The 17,106-nt window shown below is 51.1% G+C and overlaps 7 protein-coding genes across 7 annotated transcripts; 3 read left to right on the top strand and 4 right to left on the bottom strand.

Moving 5' to 3' along the window:
• Nucleotides 1-212: 212 nt before the first annotated feature.
• Aud_010808 (E3 ubiquitin-protein ligase HEL2) lies at nucleotides 213-2,705 on the bottom strand (the record flags this gene model as incomplete). Its single annotated transcript, XM_043295639.1, has 3 exons — nucleotides 213-1,866; nucleotides 1,928-2,166; nucleotides 2,232-2,705. 3 exons carry the CDS (start codon nucleotides 2,703-2,705, stop codon nucleotides 213-215), a joined length of 2,367 nt encoding a protein of 788 aa, XP_043151574.1.
• Nucleotides 2,706-3,487: 782 nt separating this feature from the next.
• Aud_010807 (SWIB/MDM2 domain protein) lies at nucleotides 3,488-4,633 on the bottom strand (the record flags this gene model as incomplete). The annotated part of the gene is made up of 5 exons (XM_043295638.1): nucleotides 3,488-3,673; nucleotides 3,740-3,793; nucleotides 3,847-4,317; nucleotides 4,418-4,554; nucleotides 4,627-4,633. The coding sequence occupies 5 exons, from the start codon at nucleotides 4,631-4,633 to the stop codon at nucleotides 3,488-3,490; spliced, it is 855 nt and encodes a 284-aa protein (XP_043151573.1).
• Nucleotides 4,634-5,405: 772 nt separating this feature from the next.
• EifCb (translation initiation factor eIF3 core subunit b) lies at nucleotides 5,406-7,840 on the top strand (the record flags this gene model as incomplete). The annotated part of the gene is made up of 4 exons (XM_043295637.1): nucleotides 5,406-5,478; nucleotides 5,559-5,751; nucleotides 5,819-7,346; nucleotides 7,412-7,840. 4 exons carry the CDS (start codon nucleotides 5,406-5,408, stop codon nucleotides 7,838-7,840), a joined length of 2,223 nt encoding a protein of 740 aa, XP_043151572.1.
• A 318-nt stretch (nucleotides 7,841-8,158) lies between these two features.
• Aud_010805 (putative extracellular SCP domain protein Pry1) lies at nucleotides 8,159-9,008 on the bottom strand (the record flags this gene model as incomplete). Its single annotated transcript, XM_043295636.1, has 2 exons — nucleotides 8,159-8,659; nucleotides 8,721-9,008. The coding sequence occupies 2 exons, from the start codon at nucleotides 9,006-9,008 to the stop codon at nucleotides 8,159-8,161; spliced, it is 789 nt and encodes a 262-aa protein (XP_043151571.1).
• A 737-nt stretch (nucleotides 9,009-9,745) lies between these two features.
• Nucleotides 9,746-12,469, bottom strand: Aud_010804 (exocyst complex component Sec10 family protein; the record flags this gene model as incomplete). Its single annotated transcript, XM_043295635.1, has 3 exons — nucleotides 9,746-10,016; nucleotides 10,072-12,349; nucleotides 12,427-12,469. The coding sequence occupies 3 exons, from the start codon at nucleotides 12,467-12,469 to the stop codon at nucleotides 9,746-9,748; spliced, it is 2,592 nt and encodes an 863-aa protein (XP_043151570.1).
• An 800-nt stretch (nucleotides 12,470-13,269) lies between these two features.
• Aud_010803 (putative pachytene checkpoint component Pch2) lies at nucleotides 13,270-14,978 on the top strand (the record flags this gene model as incomplete). Its single annotated transcript, XM_043295634.1, has 8 exons — nucleotides 13,270-13,316; nucleotides 13,378-13,448; nucleotides 13,500-13,758; nucleotides 13,814-13,869; nucleotides 13,926-14,025; nucleotides 14,070-14,421; nucleotides 14,474-14,770; nucleotides 14,832-14,978. 8 exons carry the CDS (start codon nucleotides 13,270-13,272, stop codon nucleotides 14,976-14,978), a joined length of 1,329 nt encoding a protein of 442 aa, XP_043151569.1.
• Nucleotides 14,979-15,441: 463 nt separating this feature from the next.
• On the top strand, nucleotides 15,442-16,764 carry Aud_010802 (ubiquinol--cytochrome-c reductase catalytic subunit CYT1; the record flags this gene model as incomplete). The annotated part of the gene is made up of 5 exons (XM_043295633.1): nucleotides 15,442-15,516; nucleotides 15,628-15,785; nucleotides 15,910-15,972; nucleotides 16,049-16,446; nucleotides 16,499-16,764. 5 exons carry the CDS (start codon nucleotides 15,442-15,444, stop codon nucleotides 16,762-16,764), a joined length of 960 nt encoding a protein of 319 aa, XP_043151568.1.
• Between the last annotated feature and the right edge of the window lie 342 nt (nucleotides 16,765-17,106).

The raw sequence follows: 17,106 nt of genomic DNA, 5'->3' as shown, positions 1-17,106 counted from the left end.
AGATATTCTATCATAGTGTTCGGAAATCTTACTTGGCAGACACGTCAAGGCAACAATGAGATTCGTAAGATTAGCTTCCATTCTGCTAGTTCTTATGTAACTCCTCCTGCTTGGACAGACTACTACATATCCTTTTACGCTATCAAATTTACCTCTAACGCAATATGTAACCGCTTGAATACAAATCTCAGACGTCGACATAGGCAGATACCCTATCCAAAATGAAAGAGCGTCTGCTTGCCTTTCTTGCCTTTGCCTTTCTTCCCTCCAGCTGACGACGACTCCCCGTAGTTATCATCGGGCCCGTTCGCAGATGCGGAGCCGCTTCCGGCGGATGAGGCCCAAGCATTGACCGGCGAGGGTCGTCTGTCGTCCCATCGAACCGTCCCGCGAGTGAGGCCCGCCATGAGGACGTTCGGCTTGGGCGCTGCGGGGAGAGCAGGGAATGCTTCAGAGTCACTTGTGTTCCGCACGGTGCGGGAGATAGTAGGTGCCGGGCGGGAAGATGGGCTGATGGCGCTGGCCATGGTTCGAGTAGTAGTCGGGGCTGCTGCGGCCCAGGGAGTACTTGTTGCGGTCGCCCTAGGGGCAGAGCGGGCTGTAGAGGCGGAGAGGGGCGGGAATGGGTTAGTGGAGGAGGATGAGGATGTCGAGACGATAGAGCCACTCCTGCCGACTGCAGACCGGGAAGATTGTGCTGTTGATGACTTCAGGCGGAGGACACGCTTTCCGCCGACGCCGCTTCCATTTACTGTGCCCGGTGACATGCCTGGAATTTGGCCTCCCGGACCTGGTAAAGCAGGGTAATCTTCATTGATCGCGCGCCAGTCGTTCCAGGCCTTCAGCAAGGCATTGCGCTTGGATTCATCCTCATAAATTTCCGCGAGCTCCTTGATAAGCTTTCCAAGTTCAGTGCTAGAAGTATCGAATAAGGAGAAGAAACCATCTATGAGCTCGGTTGGTGATAGAGCTGACGTGCGGTATTGAGAGACTTTGGTGCGGAAATCCGCCAGCTTGCTTGCGTCGTTCCGCAGGAGGTTGGCGGCGCGTTCAATCACGGCTGCGTGTCGCAGACGGCGAGCTTGGTCCTGCGGTGTGGCAGGCCCAGACGGAGCCCCGACATTGAGAGCCTCCATTTCCGCAACTGGCGGGCCGGCGGAAGGTGCTCGAACCGGCGTTGCACTGCCAGACCTAGCTGGCGCGCGAACAGTTTGAGTATCATTGCGAGTAAGCTGGCCGCCAAAGCTGCGGGTGGAGACAGACTGTGCACTCTGGATAGCCATCTGTCGCTGGTAAGCAATCTCATCCCGCCTTAACGGCTGAGCGCTTGATACAGGCAGGGGATCCGCATTCGGATCACGACCACGGCCAGCGCCACGGCGTTGTCTCTGGGGTTGATAAGGTGCTCTCAGGTCAAAGTCTGATAGATCTACCATCCGCGCGTCTCGTCTAGCGTCCTTGGAGAGTCCGTTGGGATGGCACTCTAGCTGATGGGCCTTCAAGTCCATCTGTGACTCAAAAACGACGAACTTCTTTTCCAGACACTCTTTGTCCAGGCAGAGGAAATGATCCTTCTGGAAATGATCCTCAAGGGCATTGTAGTCAATGTAATACTGCTGCTGCCGACTGGCCGACCGGCGATCGCATATGTGGCATCTCTCATGACGGTCACGACAATGCGTGTAGAGTTCATCATCGCCGTAGAATCTCTTGCGGCAAAATCCACATTCGGGATGTCCTTTGAAACCACTTTGATCCAAGGCTCCTGGCACATCATCACCATACTTCTCGTGTTTGCGCAGCTCTGCCATAGTGAAAAGTTCATGCTCATGCGTGAAGACCTTCTTGTTCCGAGTGCAAAGATCGCTGATATAATCGTTAGCAACACTTCTATCAGTCATGCGCACAACAGCCCATGAGCACATACCACATGACTTTACCATGCTTGCTCCTGACGTGACGATGCAGGTCAGGCCAACCCAAGCAAGCCACATCACAACTCCTGTCAGGGCAGTTGTACCGCAGCAGTAATACCGTGTCTTCGAAAATGTCATTATTCTCGTATTTGATTCCCAAATTATCATCTTTCTGAGAGAAATCCGCATCCGTGAAATCCTCATAATTCTTTGCCGGATCGTCCGTGAAAATTACATAGCTGGATTCGGTCTGGCCAGAGAGCACACGTTAGCGGACTCTGGAGATGAATACTCAGTCCATAAGACGAAACATACCCGGCAATGCGCACAAGCCTTGTTCTTATACAACGCTCGCAATCTCAAAGCACAGATGTGACAGGTCCGATGATTGCACGGCGAAACGGAGCTGTGTGCGACGTTCGACGCACAAATGAAGCAGATCTCGCTATCGTCCGCATCGTCTGTCGCCGCTGCAGCTACCTGCTCGCCTTTACCTTCATCCCCCAGTGAGGGGCCTTGTAAGCGCGTTTCCCCATTAGCCTCCGGAGTTGCGTTCTCATCAGCGGCTTGACCCGGTCTGACACTGCGGTTTTGCTTATCGCGTCCCCCGCCTCCACGTCTGGGTCCCTGACCGCGGGATCGTGGACCCCTTCCAGCACCATCGGCCGGACGTTGTGCGCCTTCTGTCTGTCCAGTTTGATGAGAGAGCCCTCCTCGGCCCCGCCGTCGGTTACCACCACGGTTCTGGCCTTGGGATGGCGTCGCTCGGGGGTGCTCGGTTTCGGACATGACGAGAGCTGGCCAAAGTGTTATTGGGGACCTTGGGGTGAGAAGGATGGGGCAATGCCCGAAAGGCAAGTGTAGATTTTAAAGGGCTCAGCAATCCCGTTCGAATACGCGACGAACGATTGTCTGGGGCGACCTGCGGAGGATTCTTTTGAACGTGGGCCGTCTGCACTCTGTGGTGGGGGTGTGCGCGGCGGGCAAAAAGTTGCGCTCACTGCTTAGTTATCACCAAGCTTCTGGGGAGATAGACAGAGTACGGAGTAGCTTATACTTTGTCAACAGCCTTCCAACCCGACTGGCGAGAATATTTTGCAATCACCCTATTGTCTACAGCGCGCTTAAAGCATATTATATAATATTGCCGTGGGCAATATATTATACCTGGTCAACTATTCACGGTGGCCACACGGATTGTTTGGCATACCGATTCTGAAATCAATTATTGAATGACTCATGAGGATTCGTCCTATGAAGCTATGGAAAGTTATCGACTATCAACGTCTAGAAGACATCCTCCGTCAAGTACTGTGTCTTGGAGGCAGCACCAACTCCCGCTGGAGAAACATATGAAAATAAGCATGGGCAATCGAATCGCCAATGAGAGTAAGTATAAAAAATTTGAAATCGAACGGGTAGCGCCTGGAATCCAATGCGATATGCTGGAGAGGCAAAGAGGCAGGATATGGAAAGAAAACAAATGTTCAGTATGCTCGTGATGGGTAGCAATGGCCGCGCTGCAGTTGAAGCGGAAAATATCGTCGTGTATCGGTCGTATAAATGAAAGACTATTCGTCCGGGCTATACAGATTCTGATTGAGGATCTTGGTCATTGTGAACATGTGTATGCGATCTTGTTTAAAAACAGCGCGCATGGCGTCGTCGCAACGGATTTGACGTCGGTCGGTAGGATCTTGTAAATCGTGTTCACGAATATACTGCCAGAGTCTCTTTACCGTTTGAGGACGAGAAAGCTGTAAGCGATTAGTAGATGTTCCAGATTGTGGATTAGACAGAATCGCGGTGCGAGAATAGCGTACCGTAGCCTCGCCGTCCAGCAATGCCGAAAGCGCCGGAGACAAGTTCAATGGTTTCTGTCCGATTGTCAGTTGAGATTGACATCCTATAAGAAGTGGTGGAAACTTACGTGAAATCCGCCAGATCGGTTCACTTCCTTCTTTGTTTCAGAACCCGAATCAAGATCCGAGTCGTCTTCCGCCCTGACTTTCTTGGACGTTTTGGCCTTGGTCTTCTTCTTCACCGGTGCCGCCCTACGAGTACTGGCACCTCTAGTTGGTCGAGCCCGCATGTTCTCCTCTGCCTGTAATTTGGCAGCATAGAGGGCATCTGCGTCGATATCGTGGTCGGGCTTCTTCTTCTTTGCCGGGGGGCTTTTGCTTGATGGATCGGACTGGTCATCGCTCTCCGCTTGACGCTTCTGAGGGGATGAGGACTGAGCAGGAGGTGAGGGCTCCGCAGGTGTTACTGAATCATGGTTCTGTGCCTGACCGTTGGAGGTAGGGGCGGTCGACGATGCAGCCGCATCATCAGAAGCTCCGATGCCGCTTTGTTCCGCGAATATATCGAACCTTTTCATGATAAGCTGCTTGATTGCAGCCTGCAATAACAACGCGCGTTAGCGGAAAATTTGTAGTGCCCAGGATGGGCCAATATTGAGAGGGACAATTTGCGACAGGGTCGAGGATGGCGTTACGGACCTTCTGAGGAGTGAGATCATAGCCGACGACTTCCTGAAGGCCTTTGCGAATGCGCTTCTCGGAAATGGTATTCAAGTCGCTTTTTGCAAGAATTGAATCTATGACCTCTGTGTATCGGGCCTCAACGTCTGGGGATACTATCGCGCAAAGCATGATGTCAGTAACGACCGAGTTCGGAGCTTACACACGACATAGAATGGTGATCTTACGCGACATGTCGTCCAAGAGCTTCGATTTCTTATTTTTCACAGATCCAAAGCTGGAGAAATCAGAATTGAGGTTCGAGAAATCGCTACAGGTCGGGAGTAGAGTGTTGATCAGAGTAAAGTGAGTCCTATGGGTATCGCAATGGTGATAGTTGAGCTCGTCCAGATCTAAGCGGTCACTCACTTGGCGCTTAGGACCGGCGGGGCATAAGAAACGGAGACTGGTACCTATATCAAGGGAGACAGGATGAGAAGAAGAGAGCCATTTAATCTTTTATGAACAAAGACAGGATGAAGACGGTTGACTCCACAGCAAGGTAGGGTGCTCAACCTGCAGCAGCAAAGAAGTCCGGGATGATGCGTTGGTGTTGTTGCTCTTCCCCAGTAAGTAGTAGTAGTACCTTAAGAGAGTGTAGAGCATTGGCAATTCTTAGTTACCAGTTTACCGTACTTCCCTCTCTCGATGTATGTACCTTACGACAATAATACCACCTCGGTCTAGAGCTATGCCGAATGAGGAAATCATGCATGAAAGCCCAGCCTGAGCCCAGCCGGGGCGGATGACGAGCAGATAACCACGTGACTTTAAGTGAATTGCTGACTCAGAAATAAGTCAGCACACCGCACACAGAAGCGGCTGCGCTTGGGATTTGCTCATTTTTGCCCTAAAATCGAAGGCCAGCCAAAACGGGGTTGACCAGCAGAAAATTAGACAGGATCTCATCCTCGATATTCCCACCTCCCCATCGCCTTCGCTCCACCGTCCCCGGTCACGAACAGCCATGGCGCCCAGTTTCGATACTTTGTCTGAGCAGGACCTCCACGAAGAGGAGGAGGAGGAGATTGACTTCTCCGGTGAGTGCGACTCTTGGGGGTGGACGTTTTCTCGCTTTGTTGCCCCTCATGGCTAACACGGTTCCTTATCCGACATCCAGATCTCAAGGCGCAATATGAAGTGAAGCTCGACGAGGGTTTGGATACATTTGTTGTGATCGATGGACTGCCGGTTGTGCCCGAAGAAAGCAGACAAAAGCTTATCAAGTTCTTGTTGAGGAAACTCAACACGGTGGGCCACACGTCTGAAGATGCGGTCTTTATGCCCCTCAACGACAAGAACATGTCCGAAGGGTATGTAAAGGTGGACGAACACAGGGTTGCAGCTCGGATAATTGACCTTTTACTTTGCGTTCTACAGATATGCCTTCGTTGAGTTCGAGACCCCCGAACAAGCCGTCGCCGCGGTCAAGCAGCTGCACGGCACTCCCCTCGACAAAAAGCACACCCTTCTCGTGAACAAGTTAATGGATATCGAGCGCTATGGCCGCGAAGGGCGCATTGATGAAGAGTACAAGCCCCCTGCCATCGAGCCTTTTAAGGAGAAGGAGCATCTCCGCTCGTGGCTTGCGGATCCCAACGCGCGTGATCAGTTTGCCCTTTATCGTGGTGACAAAGTTGGCGTTTTCTGGAACAACAAGAACAATCCGCCCGAGAATGCCGTCGACCGTGCGCACTGGACGCAGCTCTTCGTCCAGTGGTCTCCGAAGGGTACTTTTCTCGCATCCGTTCACCCTCAGGGTGTTCAGCTCTGGGGTGGTCCCGCTTTCTCGAAACAGAAGCAGTTCCCCCATCCTTTCGTCCAGCTCATCGAGTTCTCGCCTGGTGAGAGCTATCTGACGACCTGGTCGGCGCGCCCCATTCAGGTTGAAGAGGGCCAGTCTATTTTGACTTACGAGGAGGAAGGAAAGAACATTATCGTCTGGGATATTGCAACTGGAAAGCCTCTACGTTCCTTCGTCTCTCACGATCTCACTGCTGGTCCCGCGGGAGACGCTGAGCCCAAGAAGAAGGTGCAGTGGCCTGCATTCAAGTGGTCTGCCGATGAAAAGTACGTCGCTCGCATGCTACAGCATCAGTCCATTTCGATCTACGAGCTTCCACGAATGAACTTGCTCGGAAAGACATCGGTGAAGATTGACGGCGTCATGGACTTTGAGTGGTCACCCGCAACTGTGACTCGTGAGGGCGTCAAACAATACGAACAGTTGCTCTGCTTCTGGACCCCTGAGATCGGTAGCAGCCCCGCCAGAGTCGCCATGATGAGCGTCCCATCGAAAGAAATTGTACGAACACGTAATTTGTTCAATGTTTCCGACGTCAAGCTTCACTGGCAATCCCAGGGTTCGTATGTCTGCGTGAAGGTGGATAGACACTCGAAGTCGAAGAAGTCCATGGCCACCAACCTCGAGATTTTCCGGGTACGCGAGAAGGGTGTCCCTGTGGAGGTTGTTGACAGTCTCAAGGATACTGTGATCAATTTCGCTTGGGAGCCCAATGGCAATCGATTCGTTCTCATCACAACCGGCGAGACTGTCGCTGGTGCTGCTGTTGCACCCAAGACCGCCGTGTCGTTCTTTGCCCCTGAGAAGAAGGGTGGAGCAATCGGTAACTTCAAGCTTATCCGCACTATCGAAAAGAAGAACAGCAACGCGATCTACTGGTCGCCTAAGGGTCGTTTCGTTGTCGTTGCTACCGTTCACTCCCAGACCAGCTTTGACATGGACTTCTGGGACATGGACTTTGAGGGCGAGAAGCCCGAAGCCGAGAAGGACTTCTCCGCCAACGTTCAATTGATGAAGACCATTGAACACTACGGTGTGACGGATATTGACTGGGATCCTACCGGTCGTTACGTCGTCAGCAGTGCTAGCGTGTGGACACACTCGGTAAGAAGCCTTTGCGACCATTTTCATCAATATTTGTAACATTGCTGACTTACCTCCTCTTCTAGTTGGAAAACGGCTGGAACATGCACACTTTCTCCGGTAACACCCTTTCCGAGAACCCCACAGAGAAGTTCAAGCAATTCCTCTGGCGCCCTCGCCCAGCCACTCTTCTCAGCAAGGAGGAGCAGAAGCAAGTGCGCAAGAACCTTCGGGAATACTCCAAGGAATTCGACGAGGAGGACAGATACGCCGTCGATATTGCCAACACAGCCGTTGTCGAGAAGCGCAAGCGGGTTCTCAACGAGTGGCTTGCCTGGATTCTCCGGGAGAAGGAGCTCCTTGCCGAGGAGAAGGAAGCCTACGGTCTCCCCGAGGACGTGGACGACCCCAAGTTGGCCAAGGACGCCCTTGCAACCACGCAAGAGCAAGGCGAGACTGTTGTGGAGGAGATTGTCGAAGAGATCGTCGAGGAAAGCGAAGAAGTCATCGGTTAATTGGGGTTCTTTTTTCGTATCTAATGCTGTCCTCTATCTACCTTATCTCTTTTCACTCCTCTTCTCTGTCGACATCTTCGCCAATCTCTCCCCGGGATTTCTGTTTTTTTTCTCCGCCTTAAGCCTCTTCCCATTATCAATTTGGCTTGGTTTCAGTCCAGGAGTGTCTGGAGCGTTCAAAAAGTGAATAGATATATGTGCTATCTCCCTATATGGGAATTTATGTACGCGATGTCGGTAGTACGAGAGATGACAATGCATGAGCGAGCAGACCTTCGCAGGAGCGTACATAAATTTAGTCTCTCTCATCTTCACGCCTCATACTAAATTCATAAAGACTATGATCCCAACAAAAGCATTCTGGTACTGGTCTCTCAAGCGCCCATCATACACTTCATCAGCACCACTGGTTGGTGTTGCACTCGCACTCGTACTCACACTGGTCCCAGTGGCAGAAAGCCCTGTCGTCTCCGGTCCAGAATACGTACTCGCCGACTGCACATTCACCCGGAAGAAAGCATTTTGGTTTCCAACCACGTTCCCGGCAGGCGAGTACTCACACACCACATACCAGCCCTGCGCCCTCGTATACCGACCCTCTTTATCCTTCGCATCAGTCCCATCGCTATACCCGCAATTGAATGCCGCGCACCCGACCTCCCTCGTCGCCCTCCAGACCAACTGCGTGAAATGCCCCGTTTCTTCGCTGAATCCCGTCGGTAGCTTGTAGTTGTATTTCTGGCCTTCGTCGCCCCAGGCCGAGACGGCGGCTGTCGGGTCTGAGTAGCCGAAGGCGATGTTCTCGCCGTACGGGCCCCCCTGGGATTATCAGTTGGATTCTAAATGTGCGTTTGATAGGGATAGGGGCAATGAGACTCACTGAGTGCTTCCATTTGCATCCCTCTGCCCAATGTTTGGCGTATGTTGTGAGTGTCTCGTTCCAGCTTAGTTGGCTTGCGTTATGGTCTCGGCGGTAGGCGTTGCTGGCTGAGAGGACCACATCTTTGAATATCTCGGGGGAAGTGTAGGAAGGTGGATGTGGGATTGTGGGTGTTGCTGTGACTATGACCGTGGTTCCTGCAGCGTTGCTTGCATGTACGCTGGGGAGAAGTTGGAGCCACAGGAAGATGGGAGCAGCAGCGAGCAGTGTAGAGGCGGTAGGGATCATTCTTTTAGATCTTTAATTTGGTAGTTGTATCTTGTCCTGTGATTCATCTGCTCTTCTTTAGGGATATATGAAAGCTATCGATCAAGACATAGATTCAGTGCAAGTGCTCTGCGCATGCCGCATTAGCGACGCAAGCATTGAGGCAATTGAGACGTGAGAAATGCAGAGCCAGAGACAATCAATCTCGGTAGTCCATCTATACCTGCAATCCTGTATTGCGTAAGAAGTGTCAAAAATTGTATTAAATAGCTGAAAGAGATGACATAGTATTCAATTCATCGTGTTTCAAACAACAATCACCCCAGTAGCCCACGGCGAGACACGGTGGGAAACTGCTTTTTATCCCGCCATGTCTGTCCCCAGATATCATCTTTTTTTTATAGGATGAAAACATGGAACAGTGCAGTGGTGGAAGGGTGTGGCTGAGAACGCTTGCGCTATGTATCAGCAGCCGCTCATTGACGTCAGTCCGACTGGCAAAAGCCTATCGGTATCAAGCCAAGATAAGCTCAGCTTCTCCGGAGATGCCTTGTAGATGATGCTGGTATTTAAAAAGTGAGTTACTCAGAACAAAGCAAACTCAAAGTCGCAGGCGGTGATATCAATTCAAGCTCCGGATTTCCTTCCGGTGGAGAATTGCCATCCGTCCCATCCGTTGATCGATGACTGTATAACGATGTGGGTATTCTAGCCTGTCTATCCGATATCATCATATATACTAGAGTCATACGAAATAATCACATAACGTTACACCCAATCCCGTACATAGCGCGTTCCACGTCGCGTTTAACCTGGAACCAGTCCGCTCGTCGTTCGGCGAACTCGTAAACTTCCTCCACCCTCCATATTCCATAGAACCGATCTGCATCAGCAATGATTGTCGCCAATTCCTTAGCATCAGATGGGTCAATCAGATAGATCTGCGCTAGTTCCCGAAAGGCTTTGAAGTAGAGGAGAAGATCGTTGTTCTTTAAGCTTTGAATGAATTTAAAGTAGTGGTTCATATCGCTAGTATAGTCAGTAAAGATTAATCACAACCTCTGAACAGCCTGAGCAGTCTCACCTTATAAGCTTCAAGGACCCCTCGATGCTGATCCTCTGTCGCTTCAAATGCTTACACAAAGCTGTGAAAAGTCGTAATCCGACCTCCTGGTTGAAGACATCTAGCGTACTCTTGTCCGTGCTCCCTACAAGCATCTGCGTATGTGACGAGACGACGTCAACCACGGCCGCGGCCGCCTCACTGACAGCTACGTCCATTGTCTTTCGGTACGGATCCGTAGAGACATCGGGATTGAAGTCAGTAGCCTGCTGTCTGGTCGCGAGGATATAGTCCACTTCCTCCATCAAGACATTGATACCCTTGTTCAATCCAGCAGCGACACGTTCGTCCAAGATCTGCTCGAATTTCTTCTTTTCCTTCACAGCAGGATCGAGAAAATCATTTCGATCGGTAATCTTGGCCCCAACAAGCTCTTGCTCGTAAAAGACATCCATCATTTGCAATATAAGGTCACCAACGTTCACGAGCTCCAAGAAGGTAACCAGAGGCTCAACCCCTGCCTGATCGCGCTCGCCTTGTTCACGAGGTCTATAGTTGGATAGATGGTCGACCGCTTTGTTGAAACCGACAATAAGGTGTTGATGTCCCAAAATACGTAGGAGCGCGACAAATATTGCCTCACATTGCTGTTTGGCCGCCGCTCCAGTCTCACCTCCAATCTTCACAAACTGGGCGGCACGGTCGAGGCTGGACTTGGCCGAGTGAACTAGGTTGAGAGCGATTTCGATACTAAACAGAGACCGGATGCCCTCCAGCTTTGACTTCATGACGGCAGCCTTAGCTGCGAGCTCCGTGGTCGGAGGGGCCTCTACCGTAGAGGTAAGAGCAGGGGATGCAATAGTGGAAAACCTATTCGGGCTCTTCAGCGCCGAAGACGGTTCGCTGGCGATGGACTCCTGATCGGATTTTGTTTCGCCTGATTTGGAGCTCGAAAAGCTGGGGAGAATGTTGACCGGTGCCATAATTACCTTTTTGAACGAAGTCAGAAAGTCACGCTTGTCGGCCTGTCGATTGACATTGGACATCAGAAATGATTCAGTCGAAGCGGCCTGCTCTGACAATTGCCTATCCCACTCATCCACTACAGCCGCAGAGTTTTTCCGGAAGTGGTCGAGCTCTTCTGCAAGGTACAAGTCAATGTGAGGCTCGTAGACTTTCGCCACGATGTGGTGCAGAAACTCGTCAAGCGTGTCAGTTGTGTTCTGGATTGGTAAGAGTGCTTCTGACAAGTTCAGACACTGCGCGAATGTCCCCGAGACTGCGATTAGATAGGACTCAAGATTTGAACGATGCAACTCGTCGAATATCGCGGTCAAGAATGGATATAGCACGTCTTGTGCAACCTTTTCAACAAAGGCAGGTCCAACGTTCATGCTTCGGGGAAAGGCGCAATTGATTATCGAGACTTCCTCATTGTAAGCCACACTCAGCCTGGTAAAGAACGCCTGCGTATGTTCGAGCTTGACCCGTTGGTTCAGCCCGTCGATGCAGTCCGCTACCCTGCCCAAATCAGATTTTCGAGTTATCAAGTGGTTATGGTTGATGAAGAATTCGATAGCGGAATCTCCGCCATTTAAAGTGAATAAAACATGAGCGTATTTACGCATCGCGCCGTCAATATCTTCAGTCTCGTAACCTTGTCGAAATTCTTTCATAGCAGCTGTTTCGAACATTGACACGGCGGATTGTAGGCGCGCGTTCCTTTCCCGCCAACCTTCGGTTGTATCGCACTTAGCGAATGATCGCAATTGAGATAGTATTTGCGCTTGATGCTCAGGATCCGGATATTCCTTAAATAGTAAATTATCCGGAGATGGGCCAAATGAGACGATGTCGTCGTAGAACGGTGCCAATGCAGCGTGGACCTTTCCATACTCAATGCGTGCGTCTCCGCGCACTGATCTCACTTGCTTCAACGCGCCCAATACAGGATCCTTTTCCAGCTCGTGAACCTCTTCGGGAGGAACAGAGGTGGATAGTTTAATCTGATCAAATCCATCCGAGAGTGTATTCAAACTGATCGCCGGGGTTCGTTCACTGAATGGTTGTCCGGTTTCCTCCGCGACCTGTTGCTGCTCGACAGACTCCATGTTCGCGATTGTCCCAAAAGTCTCTTCAATATGTTTTCGAGCCTCGGTCTCATTCCAGCATTCCATGCGTTTCAGCTTTTGCACCCATCTTGTATCATCGTAGGCCATTTCGCGCAGGAGTTTCGAAGACCGTGCGGCACGGATGAGATCGACGGGCGAGAGGTGATCGAGAATAGAGGACATGATCTCTGGCGGTGGTGAGGTTCGTTAACTTGACTAGATATAACTATCGGCAAGACGAGCCAACTGATCATGTTGAGCATACCTGCTGGAAGGGCAGCCCTGGAGATCTCCTCCATTGAGGCCATTTTGAGTGAAGCCAGTACGTCTCTGCGCGGTTTCCCGCCAGGTTTCGGCCCATTCCTCACGTTCGCCATCTTTGTATGTCTTGTTCAACATCGAGAGAAAGTTTTAGACGTCCTGATGATAGCTTTGAAAAGCTCGAGGCCGCGGAGTCACCCAGTGCTGTTGAGCTGCTGGGGAAATACTGCGGGGCAGGATGGACGTGGGAGGGATCCAATACTGAGCAAAGAGCTACCTATTCAAATGACACATGTAGACATTGTTTATTATACCTCCAAGGTCCTACAGAATGGACCGTGGTGCTAGTCGATAATTGTGTTTGCGGCTGAACGTTGGCACTGTGCCAGAGGACCCTTAGATACTCCGTAAGTCTTAGCCAAAATAACAAGGTTTGCCTGTCGAGTTCCCCGGAAAATCCACCAGATAGATCGGTGGCCCGATCTCCGGCACCAACCAACAATAAATGGTGACTCGAACGTACCAGATCTCCTCTGACGATGACTACTCAAGTTAAGAGCCGAAATTTAGGCGATACAGCAATTCAGTGACCAGATCCTATTCTGAAACGTTTGAAGTGGACGAAAAATAAGGCTCGTCTTGGCTTTATAAGATGAAGATATATTCTGCAAACACAGGCATCAGAGCAATCTCAGCACTGTTCTACAGATGAAGCATGGGCGAAAAGCTCCAAAACCGCGCAAGAATATATACATGGAATATCTGGCATTGATCAGGGAGACACCACCTGTGGGTTTTTGAGAAGCGAATATAGAATGAATATCAATACATTTTGTACATGCGATAGATGGGCTCGGCAAGCAAAATATACTACAAGCTGTGTTGGAACAGTTTGTACTGCACCAGGCTCTCGGATTGTACGCAGTCGTCTAAGCAAAGTGTAATCACAGATCAGGGATCAGATCACACAGTGGTTGACCGACAATTTTGTTGTCCTATCTCTGGGACAGGAGATAAATTCCTTCGGTACGTCTAGAGCAAGAAAAAACTGAAGAACAGCGTCTGATACAAGCCCAGAGGGTCTGAAGGAGCCATATGCACAGGCTCTAGAGTCGATACTCGTCACCGAGTGTACCGGCGGTGATCTCGAGTCCGGCGCATACCGTCTTCAAAACGTCGAACTAGACGTCCAAGCCTATCAACTTCGCACCCAACTTGATCAAGAGAGAAACCAACATACCTTGCACGAGGAGGAATTAGTGGATAATGTGGAGGATTCCGGAAAGACCAAAGTTTTGATATTACCAAGCACGGAATTGGATGGGCTTTGGGAGTCGTATGATGATCCTCTTTTTATGAAGCAGTGGCAACGAACTGACGAATATGAGTAGTCTGCAGTACGACCAGCCTCTACAGTCAACACTACTCCGCGCCATAACTCGAATGGGTGGGTGATCTTCGTTGATACTGCTTCTTTAGGAATGTCATTTAACGGTCTCACAGTGTCCTTCTCTGCTCGGAAGCTTGATAAATGGACGATCAACTGGAATAGGTTAATCCTCCTTTGGGGCCCCCGGGAACAGGGAAAACGAGCCTATGGTGGGTTATTCAAAGAATCAACTTATAATCGTCGACTGACAGTATTAGCCGTGGCCTGTCCCAGAAGCTCGCCATACGCCTCGGAAAGCATTACCCACAGAGTAAGCTGGTTGAGATCAACGCTCACTCCCTCGGAAGCAAGTTTTTCGGCGAAAGTGGCAAGTTGGTCAGCAAAGCGTTCGAGAGCATTGAGCTACTGCTTGATGAGGAAGAAGACACTTTCGTCTGCGTGTTTGTAGACGAAATTGAAACGCTGGCAGCCCGAAGGGAACGCGCTCTGAGTAGCAAAGAGCCCTTTGATGCTATTCGAGCAGTCAATGCCCTACTCACAGGCCTTGACCGCTTAAAGCAGCATCACAATGTTATCGTGATCTGTACGAGCAATCTGGTGACAGCCCTGGTAAGTGTATCAAGCAGAGCCTCGTCGAGGAAATTTACTGAAGTTCCTCCAGGACCAGGCCTTCCTCGATCGCGTCGATATCAAGCAGTTCGTACCTCATTTATCAAACAGAACCATTTATGGGATCTATAAAGAGTGCCTGGAAGAACTAGGCCGGCGAGGGATTATCGAGGGCGCCTCGTTTGACGTTGTTCAAGTCAATCCGGAAGATCCACAGACAGCGTTGCAATATGAGGAGCAGCCTGCAGAGTCCTTGATGCTACCAATGTTTGAAGAAATGCTTCTGAACTACCAGATCTTCCCGAACGCCATACCGAAGCAGCTTGCGGATGCCGCTGCCGCCAGTGTGGTGAGCGACACATCCCCAGTTGAATGACATAGTGACAGGCGTCTAATGAAACGTCTCGTAGGGACTGAGCGGCCGTACTATAAGAAGATTGCCGGCTCTATCTTTGGTGCTTCATTGCAGCAGCTACCAATGCGATATTCGAGCCGCGCTTCAAGCATTGCATAAGTGCATAGCGTCGGAGATCCAGGCCAAGACTGAGGCCATGTGACGAACCGCACACTTCCATACTACTCCGTACGGCAAACTACGGCACCGGAGGGAGGTCAGATCGCCTTGAGAGCCACGAACTGACTGCGTTTCAACGTGAAACGTATTCTGCAGATACCGTAACTGTAATATTGTAGAATATTGCTGCTTGAAAGAGTTGATTGCACAGTTTTGAAATGGCTATGGTATGGCTCTGGCTTGATCACTGAAATTTGTTGTTCCGAAAATTCGCGGTTTTCACCGAAGGCAGCTAGAGCCGGGCCGGCAGCCAATCAGTGCGAGGGTTTAGCCAATTCCAAACCCAAGAGAAACTTGACGGTTCGACAACCTCAACTTCACCTCCAAAAGCACATCCTCCTGTGCGCTGAGCCTATTCCCACCCCCCTTCCCTCCCCTCTCCACCGTCTGTGGCTATTGTGCCTTCCTCTTAGCCTATTGTTCGGAGGGTCTCAATTACCGTCAGTATGCTGGCACGTACTGTTTTGCGCAGCGTGCCCTCCCGGGGTATCGCCCGCCAGTCGTTGAGCAAGACCACCACGGTACGCATTATCCCGACACCTCACGCCCATTAAACGGAGTCGATGAGGCCAATCGCTTGAGAAATGGTCTTGGAAGCCTCGAGACGCATTATTTGCTAACAACCCGCACAGCGTGCGTCTTCCTCGACAGCCGGTGCCGAAGCCGCCAGTTCCCCCTTCCACCTCACACTCACTGCGTCCGTCGCAACCGCTGCCGCCATCGGATCCGCCGCGTGGTACTACAGCCTCTATGGAAAGGAAGCTTTTGCTATGACACCCGCTGAGGAGGGGTGAGTGAACTGATTGCGATCAATTGGACGAATGGTCACCTGATTGGCATTTTCCGTTGCTCCGATACCGATTGTCAATCTTTCGACTGCAGGCAGGCGAGGAGGCTGACACATGAAATTATAGATTGCATCCTACCCAGTACCCTTGGGAGCACGCAAAGTGGAACAAGACCTTCGATCACGCCGCGTGAGTTTGCCCTGACTTGAACCACTTTCGCTTCTAGCTCAAGACGAGAACGGTTTGCTCATCATATATCCTCCAGTCTTCGCCGTGGTTTCCAGGTCTACCGCGAGGTCTGCGCCGCCTGCCACTCTCTTACCCGTGTGCCATGGCGTTCTTTCGTTGGTGTCATGCACACTGTCGACGAGATGAAGGCCTTCGCCGAAGAGAACGAATACGACACCGAGCCCAACGACCAAGGCGAGATCGAGAAGCGCCCCGGAAAGCTCTCTGACTACATTCCCGCTCCCTACAAGAACGAGGAGGCCGCTCGTGCCGCCAACGGTGGTGCTCTGCCCCCTGATCTCAGCTTGATCGTCAAGGGTCGTCACGGTGGCTGCAACTACATTTTCAGCCTTCTGACCGGTTACCCTGATGAGCCCCCAGCTGGTGCTCAAGTCGCCGAGGGCATGAACTTCAACCCTTACTTCCCCGGCACCGGTATGTTTTCGTGACCATACTTGATCTCACTCTCGGCTAATTCCCATCTTAGGCATTGCCATGGCCCGTGTCCTGTTCGATGGTGTGGTGGAGTACGAGGATGGCACCCCTGCCACCACCTCCCAGATGGCCAAGGATGTCACTGAGTTCCTCAACTGGGCTGCGGAGCCTGAGATGGATGACCGCAAGAAGATGGGTGCCAAGGCCCTCGTCATCCTGACCGGTCTGTTTGCCCTGAGCGTCTGGGTCAAGCGCTACAAGTGGGCCCCCATCAAGACGAGAAAGATCGTGTACAGCCCTCCCGTTCCCCGGCGCTAGATGCTGCAGTGGACATGTATGAAATACCAAAAGTGAAGGCATAGATGGCGAATGACGGGCCCAGAAAATCGTCCGGTTCGGTTCGTCGGCAGTCCTTCATACGTCGGTTTTTTGTCTATGCTTCTACTGCATGTTTGTTTGTTACAAGTTACTCAGGACTCCTGTATCTGTACCCTAGATATTTCTTCTCCTTTTGAAAATCTCGTTCGAAGATCCAAAGATGTCAATTCATTCTCCTTTGTCATGTTAGAGCCTCTTTTCGTGCGCTTTGCGAGATACAAATTCTGCAATACATAACCTGTGCAGTATCCGAGTTTAGATCTACCCTGTGGGCAAGCTAAT

This window comes from Aspergillus udagawae, assembly GCF_001078395.1.
Source record: "Aspergillus udagawae IFM 46973 DNA, scaffold_9, whole genome shotgun sequence".
NCBI lineage: Eukaryota > Fungi > Ascomycota > Eurotiomycetes > Eurotiales > Aspergillaceae > Aspergillus > Aspergillus udagawae.
The sequence above is the reverse complement of the archived record's forward strand: the minus strand, read 5'-3'. Positions and strand labels throughout refer to the sequence as shown.